At 57.4% G+C, this 10,793-nt stretch overlaps 1 protein-coding gene across 2 annotated transcripts; it reads right to left on the bottom strand.

The window, feature by feature from the left end:
* Positions 1 to 689: 689 nt before the first annotated feature.
* On the bottom strand, positions 690 to 7,057 carry LARGE2 (LARGE xylosyl- and glucuronyltransferase 2). 2 transcript variants are annotated; one of them, XM_066251365.1, is made up of 14 exons: positions 6,787 to 7,057; positions 6,358 to 6,692; positions 5,945 to 6,027; positions 5,656 to 5,779; positions 5,236 to 5,407; positions 5,004 to 5,108; positions 4,439 to 4,551; positions 4,241 to 4,366; positions 3,579 to 3,734; positions 3,295 to 3,455; positions 2,628 to 2,906; positions 2,161 to 2,310; positions 1,865 to 2,060; positions 690 to 1,615 (listed from the first exon to the last, which is right to left on the bottom strand). In XM_066251365.1, the coding sequence occupies exons 2-14, from the start codon at positions 6,628 to 6,630 to the stop codon at positions 1,418 to 1,420; spliced, it is 2,136 nt and encodes a 711-aa protein (XP_066107462.1). In that variant the 5' UTR covers positions 6,631 to 6,692; positions 6,787 to 7,057; the 3' UTR covers positions 690 to 1,417. The 2 variants fall into 2 exon arrangements, with proteins under 2 accessions (XP_066107462.1, XP_066107463.1); XM_066251366.1 differs by lacking the exon at positions 5,004 to 5,108.
* Positions 7,058 to 10,793: the final 3,736 nt, after the last annotated feature.

Genomic DNA, 10,793 nt, shown 5'->3' with positions numbered 1-10,793 from the left:
GCAGCCTCCAGCTGGCACCAAGCGAGTGCCCGGTTTTCCTACAGGGACTGCCCCTCTGTCCCTGCTGCTTCTTGGTTCAGGCTCAACAGGTGATGTGAACCTGCGCAGTTGTTCCCCCGTGCCTCTCCCAGGAGGGCGACTGTTTCCCACTCACCGTCTCCATGTGTGGTTGCCTCTCTGCCATCTCTGATCCTTCCCGTCTTGGGGCCAGCAGAGCTCCTTGGGCTCCCCCAACACACCCTCAGCGTTTCCTCTCTTTTAGTGTGGTCTTTCTTATTTCTCCAAAGGGCTTATTAGGCCACTTCTAGCCCAGAGGCAAAGGGTCTTCAGGTGGAAGGTGGCCCAGGTAGACTTTCTGGGCCCTCGGTTCTCAGATTCTGTGGCTTCTGTTGGACGGAGGCAACCTTGCTGTGTGACTGTGGGCTTCACCCCCACCCCTCAGCTGGGCACCCTTGGCAGGAAACAGGAGGCCCTTTCTCACCCTTAGAGCCACCCTGTCAGCCCTCACCAAGAAGGGTGGGGGTGGCCCCTGAAAAGATAACGCTGACCCTCCCACAAATGTGAATGGGAGGGGGCTGGGAGTTCCCCCTGCACAGAGCCAGGGGGGGAAATAGCCCTTTTAAAGGGAGAGCAGGGCTCACAGATCCTGTGGGCTCCCCCTTACCACAAGGCCCTTTTTGAACCCTGAGGACTCCGCTGTCCCCGACAGCAGCCTTTGGCCTCTGCCCATCCTTCCAGGTCGTTGGGTCCTTAGCCCAGGGTAAGCTGCAGTCAGGCAGGGCAGGACAGGCGGCCAGAGGTCAGCAAGCTCTGAGCAGCAAAGAGCCAGCCAGCCCCCAGCCTGTCTCTCGTCCACGCCCTTTGTGATTTCAGTCTTGGTAGAACTTGTATTTGGAGTTTTGTGCTTCAACGTTTTTGTTTTGGTTCGTTTGATTTTTGTTTTGAGGGGGTGGGGGGGATACAGAGCAGCTGATCAATTTGTATTTATTTATTTTAACATTTTACTAAATAAAGCCAAATAAAGTCTCTCAGCCTCATGGTGTTGGGTTTGGGGTCAGGGAGGGTGGGCAAGACACCGTCCGGTGGCAGCCTCCTCCGGAGGAGGGCCTGGTCCTCCTGCAACTCCAGCCAGACTCGACCTCCCGGACACCGCCCCAGGCTCATGGATGCCCTCACGCCCCAACCAAGAACATGAAACAGACCTTTTGAAATTTTAATTATGAAAAAGGGATGGAAGTTGAGGATGGAGAAACCAGCCCCAAACCAGCTGGGGTAGAGGGAGGCCAGACCCCAGCCACAGAACAGCAGCCGAGGGCGGCTCCCAGGCCCCGCCCCAAAAGCTCCACGCAGCCCCTCCCACAGGGACCTTAAATAATTTAAATAACGGAGTGAGAGCCAAGGCCAGGGGCAGGGGGGCTCAGGGCTGCTGCAGGGCAGTGAGGTATTTGAGAGCGGCGGCCCCGTAGCGGCGGGACAAGTCCTGGTGAAACTCGTCCTTGAGGGCCTGCAGGCAGTCACGATAGGTGGTGCTGGCGCGGAAGCGGGAGAGGTCAAGGCTTGGGGTGTGTGGCAGGTGGATGGCAAAGGCCTCCGGCAGCACCAGGAACTCGTATTCCTGCAGGGTAGGGCATACCAATGGTCAGTGCCTGGGCTGGTGGGGTGGGGAGCAGGTTTATCCGGTAGCCTCCAAGAGCCAAAAGGAGTGCCAGGGGCAGATGATTTTAGTTCCCCCAAAGGGTGTGACTTCTCATAGCGCTGCCTAACGGAGCAGTGTGCTACACTGAGACACAGTGAACTCCCTGGGCCTGGAGGTATTCGTATTGAAGCTAAAAAAAGAAAACATTGAAGCAAGGATCCCCCTCACCTGTGCGTCCAGCTCCACAATGTGGGCTACCTTGTTCCAGCCAAAGCCCACAAAGCGGGGGTCATAGCGGGGACAGTCGCGCGGCACCACCACGTAGGGCTCATAGTCGGCTGCCCACTGCACACGGTACGGGGCCTGAGCCTCCCGCCAGCGGGCATAGTCTGTGGGCGCGTGACCCCGGGGCCACTCATGGTACCTGTGGAGCAGGACGGGGCAGGGAGCCGGGCTGAGGCTTGGAGCTCATGGGTGGCGGGGGCCGGTGTGGGGAACGGGGACGAAGCCAGGGCTTCTCCTACCTGAAGGTGTAGAGAGAGCCTGCGTCCAGCAAGGCCAGCAGCTCAGCCTTGGAGCTGGGGAAGCTGAAATGGTAGCGCAGGGTCTCGAATGCTGGCACCACCAGCGCTGCCTTCCGCCGGGCACCCAGCTCCAGCTGCTGGATGGAGGCCCTGCGGAGGGAGCGCCGTGAGCAGGAGGCTCTGCCTCCAGCACACACCCAGTGATTCTCTCACTCTTACTAGCCATACGACCTGGGACCCAACTTTCAACGGCTAGCTCGCCCTGATGCCCAGCAGGGAGGAGAGGAACTCCGGCCCCAGCCTCTCCTACTGCAGCCCAGAGAAAAGGTATGGCCCCAGCCCTAATACAAGCCCGTTTTACAGAGAACACTGAAGCCCAGAAAGGTCCTCACACTCGCCTGGGGTCCTATGGGTGCCCCCAACTCTGACCACATCCACCCATCTACCCTCCTCTCACTGCTGCCAACCTGAGGTAGTCGTAGAGGGAGTAGGCAGGAAGGAAGTCAATGTCACTGAGGAAGACATAAGGCGTGAGGGCCTGGGCCAAGGCTACGTTGCGAATCTGGTTGATGGGGTAGAGGGGACCCTCACGGTACACCACATGGTAGGCTACGTCCTTCCGGGCCAAGAGGACCGCCGAGGCCTCGATGAAACGCAGGAACTGCTGGGCCTCTGCGTCTGTCAGATACAAGGCCAGGCTCATGGGGCCCGGCCAGTGCCTGCACAGGGCTTCCAGCATCTGCAGCCTGGGGTGAGGGGGGTGGTCAGCCCAGGGAGGGGTGGACACCCCCTCAAGCCACTTACTGAGCACCTTCCCAGCACTTTTTGAGCTGGTATGACTTAATCTTCACAACTATCCACATAAAATGGGTACTTTCTCATTTGACAGATGGGAAAACTAAGGGCCAGAGATATTAAGACTTGCCCCTGGTCCCAAAACTATGGAGGGGCATTTCTAGGCATCTGAATAATTCCCAAAACCCATGCTTTCTCCACCACGTTCAATGTCGCCAACTTCCAGAACTCCTCAAGCATCGGGTACTGAGAACGCTTCCTTCTACCCAGTGAAACCTGAATCAAAATGCCCAGTCTCGGCCGTGCCGCGCTCTCTGGGGCTGCCTTCAGCATCCTCACCGGTCCATGGAAAGCTGGGCTACAAGGGTGACGTCGTGGGGCCGGGCGGGCGGCGGCTCGTGGCGCAGGAAAGTGACATGCACACGGTGCACAGTGAGCGGCTGCTGCCGGAACTCAAAGCAGGCGTCTTCCTCGCTGAGCTGTGCCAGGGCTCGCTGCAGCTGGGGGGTTGAGGACAGAAGACCAGGGCTGGGGCAGGAGGACCAGTCCCCGGACCATGCTGGGTCCCATCAGAGCAGAGAAGGACAATATCCCTAAGGCAAGGGAAGGTGGCTCTCTCTCACCTGCTCAGCCTCAGGTGGGGGCGGGCTGGGGCACCCCAAGAGCTCTCTCCGCAGCAGGTTCCCGTCATACTCCAGGAAGGTCAGATAGAGGTTGCGGAAGAATTCCACATGCTTGTTCTTCACACCCAGCTTTTTAGGTGAGTTCCAATGGATAACCTGGGACCCAGGAGGGTGTCAGTGGAGGAAAGAGAGCAGGATTCCCCATTCTTTTTTTTTTTTTTTGTATTTTTCCAAAGCTGGAAACAAGGATAGACAGTCAGACAGACTCCCGCATGCACCTGACCCAGGATCCACCTGGCACGCCCACCAGGGGGCAACACTCTGCCCACCAGGGGGCTTTTCTCTGCCCCTCCGGGGCGTCGCTCTGTCACGACCAGAGCCACTCTAGCGCCTGGGGCAGAGGCCAAGGAGCCATCCCCAGCGCCCAGGCCATCCTTGCTCCAATGGAGCCTTGGCTGCGGGAGGGGAAGAGAGAGACAGAGAGGAAGGAGAGGGGGAGGGGTGGAGAAGCAGATGGGCGCTTCTCCTGTGTGCCCTGGCTGGGAATCGAACCTGGGACTTCTGCACACCAGGCCGATGCTCTACCACTGAGCCAACCGGCCAGGGCCAGGAGTCCCCATTCTTGGCCCACCACTACCACTCAGTTCCCCACCCCCACTCACCTTAATGTCAGCCGCCTCCAAGTAACAGCGCTCGGCCAGCGTGTGGTCTGACAGCTGCACGTTCCAGATGCAGGGTAGGGGCTGCACCAGCCCCGGGTGCCCCTTGATTACAGCATTGAAGATGTCCTAGGCAGAGACAGCCATCTCACCTTGGTCCTGAGCCTGCTCCACCCCCCCCCCTGCAAAGCTCCCCCAGACCTGGTCGGCCAGCGAGGTGGCAGGCAGGGTGAGAAGCTCCTGCGTAGCCGTCAGCTTCCACATCTGCTCCCAGCCCGTCTGCCGAAGCTGGTCCAGCCGCAGGAGGATCACACCTGCCCACGGGAGAAGCTGTCATCCCCACCTGGGACAGGCTGGCTCCTGGGGCCAGGAGTCATGAAGGTGTACTATTTTGAATGTTTTTGATTTGTTGGTATTTCCTGACTGTCAGACATGAGAATGAACAACCTCAGTCAACACTCAGTGCTGCTCTTGGGGCTGAAGGGGAGTCACCGCACAGCTTACAGACCACGTCCACAGCCATCTTCTCAAACTCGGTGATCCCGGGGCTGGTAAAATCCCCATTTAATGGACGAGAAAACCAACGCACAGACAGACCAAGTGACTTGGTCAGACATTCAGCACGAACAGTCAAGGTTGGAAGTGCTTTCTGGCTCTTCTCCCGGTGTTCTTTCCAAAGCACTATTCTTCCTGGGGGAGCTTCCTAGTATTCTGTGCCCTGTCCAGTCCCTGGGGCTCAAGGACCACCCCCCACCACTGTCCCCACCTGTGTTAAATCCCCGGCCCAAGGCAGGCCAGGGCTTGTGGTTCCTCCAGAGGTTGCCCAGGTACCAGTCGCTCTGGTTCTCCACGAGACCAATCACCTGCTCATCTGGGAGGGGAGGGCATGAGGGAGCTGCCTGAGGCTGTCCCAGGACCTCGGCTCAGGGGTGGGCCACAGGAGGGCTTGGACAGGCCAGGGAGGGGGCTTGGCCGGGGCTAGGTCCCAGGCCTCTCACCAGAAAAGTGAGCAAAGAGTGCCCAGAGCTCTGCGATGTCGGAGGCAAAAGTGACATCAGTGTCTAGGACAATAACACGGGCCAGATCAGGAGGCAGGGCACCAGGCAGCACTAGCTTCATCAGCCCGTAGAGGCCAGAGTAGTGCTTGTTGGGGATCCAGGAGACCTGGGGCTGTGGGTGGGAAGGACAGGGCATGAGCCTGGCAGAAAAGGGCTGTGAGTACTGAGCGTACTCAGAATAACAGGGAAAAGGACGGGTGAGCCCCAGGAGGGATGAGGGATTTCAGCTGCAGTAGGCGTGATGTAACTGGAGGTTCCAGGCAATGCTAACCTCTCTGCCCCTGCCCCCCCCCCAAGCCCTGGGAGGAAAGAGAGGGCTGGGCAGGCTGGGGACGAGTGCAGAAGGGCCAGGGCTCCTGCCTTGAGCTCATCAGCGTCATAGAAGCTGACCCGGAGAGCGGGCACCAGCCATGTCTGGAAAAGCGTCTCCAGAATGTTCCTGGCCACGGCATCAGTCACCAAGTGGAGGTGCAGTGGGTTTTTCCTTTGAGAGGGACAAAGGAAGAAAGCGGGCAGGACCCAGAAGAAACAACAGGGACAAGCTCCACCCCAAGAAACTGAGGAGTAGAAACACCAACTTAGTGATCCTGCTCAAGACTTGACTCCGTTCCCCACTCCTGACCACCCCACCCCCAACACCTGGCTGTACCTGTAGAAGAGCATAGACTTCACCAGAGTGATGACATCTCGGCTGGTGTTATATCCTGCACACACGATTGCCACGTTCAAGAGCTGGAAGGGGAGACACTGAGGTTGCTAGCAGCCCCCTTGTGCATTAGATGATGAGGACCCAAGAGTGAGCTGCCTTGGCCTAGGGCAGTGTAGCCCCACCACCTATCCAAACTAAGGAAGAATGGGGGGGGGGGGGAAGAGTCCACCTCCATCATTTCACAAGTGGGTCAACTGAGACCGGTAAGGGGAGGTGCGAACTCGTGGCGCGCCCAGCTGACTAGTCAGTGCCAGAGCCAACACCAGGTGCTGCGATTCCAGGGGCGCACCGGTGACCGGACTGGGGGCGCGGCGCGCGCGTGATTCCCGCCACCAGGGGCCGCGCACACCTACCTCGCATTTGGGAGGCAGCGGCAGTGGCGGAACGCAGTCCGAGCGATTGTGGCCCTCGCCGTCCGCCTGAAGGTCTCCGTGGAGGGCAGCAGCCCCCCGTGGCCGCCCGTCTGGGGGAATACGGGGCGTTAGCGCACAGGGGAAGGACCCCGAGCCTCCCCGCTCACGATGCTCACACTCCAGGTGTCCGCCGAACACGAAGAATCCGATCAGAAGCAGCAACAGCAGGAGCGCGGCGGCCCCCAGCGCCCGGGGGCGCCCTCGGGGCAGCATGGCCGCCTGCGGGGGCGCTTAGGGCGGGGCGCGACCCTGGGCTGAGGGCTCCATCGCCGGCCCTACGGACCAGGGAGGGAGAAGGGAGAGAGTCAGCCTTGGGCGGCCGGACCTGACGGCCGCCCAGTCCCCTCCCGCGCTGAGTCGTCACCTCACCTACTCCAGAGGCTTGGAAACTCGGACCTTACTCTCCCAGAAGCCAGCCAGGGTGCGGGGAAAAGGGGAATGGAGGCGCAGGCTAGCCCCGCCCCAACCTGGGTTCAGGTTTCACCTCCGCTTGGCTGAACCCGAAGGGGCGGGAGACCCCCGGAGGCCTGGCTCCGCCCCTGCCCGGCCGTCTGACCCCTACACACTCAGTCTGGGAGGAACCCAGGAAACCCCCAGGATGGGTGGAGAAAGTGGGGCGCCGCCACTGGTAAAGGCCCAGTCCCCGCACCTTGCTCTGAGCCTATCCCCCTCTCGGCTGTTCTGGGAACTCATCTCCTCCCCCAAACTTCCCTCTGGTGGCAAGGCTGTGACCCCGCGCTCGGGGTGAAGGGACTGTCGAAATAAGAGGGCAGAAATGGTAGCCCTGGGGGTCTGGGACACCTGCTCTGGAGACAGGAGGCGGGGACACCTGCTCTGGGGACGGGAGGCGGGGCTGGCCTAGACCGACCTAACCCAGAGCAGCGGAATACCTGAGCCCGGCTTTCCTCCCTGCTCTCCTACCCGCTCCACCGCCCACATCCCAACCTCCCTTCCCTCCGCCCTCCCCACCCTGCTCAGTCCAGGTGGCTGGGCCGGGCCGGTGGGGGCTGGGACAAAACGGCCTTGTGAAGGTTGCCTCTTGCCCCAGGAACTGGCAAGAGACTTCACTGACGCGGCTGACCGAGGCCGCCTGCGCAGGGCCTGGGATCCCAACCTTTGCCTAGACGGTCGAGATTTTATGCCAGGCGCGGGCCTGGATCTCTTATCCGCTCACCCACTCCCGCAGGCACCAGCCTGGCTTCTACTCTGGAGGAGGTGGAGAGCACCGTGGACCATGAACCACAGACACGGTTGATTGAGCGTATGTGCCCCAGGTTCTGTGCTGTGGCTCCACAAGCTTCATCGCAGATAACTCTCTCATAAGTCCTGTGACACCCGCATTATCCTCCAGAGAGCTGAAGTGACCTGTTAGAACTCTGGGACTTCTTTCCCTGGCTACCCTGCGGGCGTTTCCTGCTGCTCCTCACTAAAGGTTTCCTGCCCCAGGATTTGCCCTTGATGTTCCTTCTGCCTGGATTCTGCCAGATTCTCACAAGGCCTGCTCCTCCTCCCACATTCCTAGGCTTATTTTCTTCCTAGCACTCTCGAAATTCCACCTTGTTGACTTGAGAACCTCTCTCCCCCTAGCTGGTGGCTGCCCGGGACTGGGTCCCCAGTACCCTTTCAGGGCCTGGCTGCAAACCAACTGCTAAATTTGTGCTGAAAGTGGGTGGACCCACTGGGCCTCACTCTGACTTGGAAAGGGGCTCAAGCTGGGTCTTTTAGCCCAACATCCAGCTATAAAAAGGAACTGAGAGGCCCCCAAACCCCTAAAAATCTATGGCAAAGCGCCACAGCTCGGGACCTTCAAGTCTCCTCTGAGAGGCCAGGATGCCTTTCTCTGGGAGATGGAGGTCTGCAAGGAAGGCTGTTGAGCTTTGGGCCTTTGGAAACCAAGGGCAGTGGTTGTCATGGAGACTGATGGCAGCTCTCTGTATACCTGGGAACTGAGAAGAGAGGAGGGGATGCAACGGCCACCCAAATATCTGGAGCTTTTAGTCTCTGGCCCCCTTGACCCTCATCTCTCTAGACTAGAGCTGGAGTGGGGGTGGCTGAATCCTTCTGCAAGGCCCTTAACAGAGACTATCTGGGGATCAAATGTGAGGGAGCAGATAGGGCACACAGTCCGGGCCTGGCAAGGGAATTTATGGGGTGGGGGGGCTGGGTCAGCACCTGGGTCTGCAGAAGAACTGTGGTCACTCACAGTTTGGCCCCACACCTTGCTCAACATTCAGGGGAAATTGAGGTGCTGAGATGCCTGCTGGGCCTCCAAGAAGTTCTGGTTGTGGAGAGGAAAGGGAGACTGGTATGGGCATGTAAAGGTGCCGGTCAGAGGCAAATTTAATGGTGGGCACACCAGGCGCAAAACCCCAACTTTACACTTTTTTTCTAATGACACCAAGTTTGGTTTCATATGTGCAATTTTAACATTAATAGTACATAGTATTTTTTATTTATTTAAAAATATGGTTGCCCTGCCTGACCAGGCAGTGGCGCAATGGATAGAGCGCTGGACTGGGATGCAGAGAACCCAGGTTTGAGACCCCGAGGTTGCCAGCTTGAGTGTGGGCTCATTTGGTTTGAGCAAGGCTCACCAGCATGAGCCCAAGGTCACTGGCTCGAGCAAGGGGTCACTCGGTCTGCTGTAGCCCCCCCCCCCCCCCCCCCCCCCCCGCCCAAGGCACATATGAGAAATCAATCAATGAACAACTAAGGACCGCAACAAAGAATTGATGTTTCTCATCCGTTGGGCAGGTAAAATATATTATGCTCACTTTGTTAAAGATGGCGCTGCCCATGTGGAAGCCCGTCACCCAGGTGATAATATTACTTGCCCTTCTTGCTTGGGATGGACGGACGTGATTATGCTAATATGTGTTGGGGGTGGGCTTTTGCGCCAAAAGGTTTTAAAAGGAAGAGAGATCACATTGTTGGGAGTGGGGAGAATGATTACGTTCTGGAGAGCAGAGAGAAGAGCAGGGAAAGGCCACATGGAGGAGAAGCAAAGCAGCCAAGGTGGTAGAATGCTGAAGGAGAAGCCAGTTTGTGCAGAGAGAGGGAGATGGGGATCCTCTAGAGGTGAATAAGGCTAGTGAGCTAGAAACCTTTGATTCTAGGAAACTCGGATAAGGCAGTAGTTTTGTAAGCACTGAATGAGTGGGTTTTGGAGCCCAGTGTATGTTTTTACTTGCCTGCCGGGTGCAAGCTAGGATTAAAGGTGATGGCCCACCAGTTCTTGGCTCTGTTGTTTCATTACCGTCCGTCCGAATCTAATACGAACCTGCATGAGCCAGGCAGCTGTGATGGTGGCCGTGGCTACTGGCTTTACATCATCTCTCTCCCTTCCTGTCTGTCTGTCCCTCTCTCTGACTCTCTCTCTCTGTCTCTGCCACAAAAAAAAAAAAAAAAAAGTTGCCCTGGCTGGTTGGCTCAGTGTTAGAGCATCTGCCCAGCCTGTGGAAGTCTCAGGTTCGATTCCCAGCCAGGGCACACAGGAGAAACGCTTATCTTTCCCCCTCTCCACTCTTCCCCCTCTCCTTTTTCTCTCTCTCTTCCCCTCCCACAGCCAAGGCTCCATTGGAGCAAAGTTGGCCCCAGCCCTGAGGATGGCTCCATGGCCTCCATCTCAGGTGCTAGAATGGCTCCTGTTGCAACGCCCCAATTGGGCAGAGCATCGCCCCCTAGTGGGCATGCTGGGTGGATCCCAGTGCATGCATGTCTAAGTGTCTCTGCCTCCCCACTTCTCACTTCAAAAAAATACAAAATAATAATAATAAAAATAAAATAAATATGGTTAACATGTATTTTTATTTTCCCCATCTCTCTCCTTTTTTAAGGGGCCTAATATTTTCTTCTGTGCCCAGGGTCTCAACCAACCTTTTTTTTTTTTTTTTTTTTTACAGAGACATAGAGAGTTAGACAGGGACAGACAGGAACAGAAAAATGAGAGGCATCAATCATTAGTTTTTCGTTGTGCATTGCAACACCTTAATTGTTCATTGATTGCTCTCCCATACGTGCCTTAACCGCGGGCCTTCAGCAGACCGAGTAACCCCTTGCTCGAGCCAGCGACCTTGGGTTCAAGCTGGTGACCTCAGGGTCTCGAACCTGGGTCTTCCGCATCCCAGTCCAACGATCTATCCACTGCGCCACCACCCGATCAGGCTAATGTTGTTTGTTGTTGTTTTTTTAAGACTTTATTTATTCATTTTAGAGAGGAGAGAGAGAGAGAGAAGAAAGGAGCAGGAAGCTTCAACTCCCATATGTGCCTTGACCAGGCAAGCCCAGGGTTTTGAACTGGCAACCTCAGCATTCCAGGTCGACGCTTTATCCACTGCGCCACCACAGGTCAGGCAGGATCTCAACCAACCTTAATC

This window comes from Saccopteryx bilineata, chromosome 1 (assembly GCF_036850765.1).
Source record: "Saccopteryx bilineata isolate mSacBil1 chromosome 1, mSacBil1_pri_phased_curated, whole genome shotgun sequence".
Classification (NCBI taxonomy): Eukaryota; Metazoa; Chordata; class Mammalia; order Chiroptera; family Emballonuridae; genus Saccopteryx; species Saccopteryx bilineata.
The sequence above is the reverse complement of the archived record's forward strand: the minus strand, read 5'-3'. Positions and strand labels throughout refer to the sequence as shown.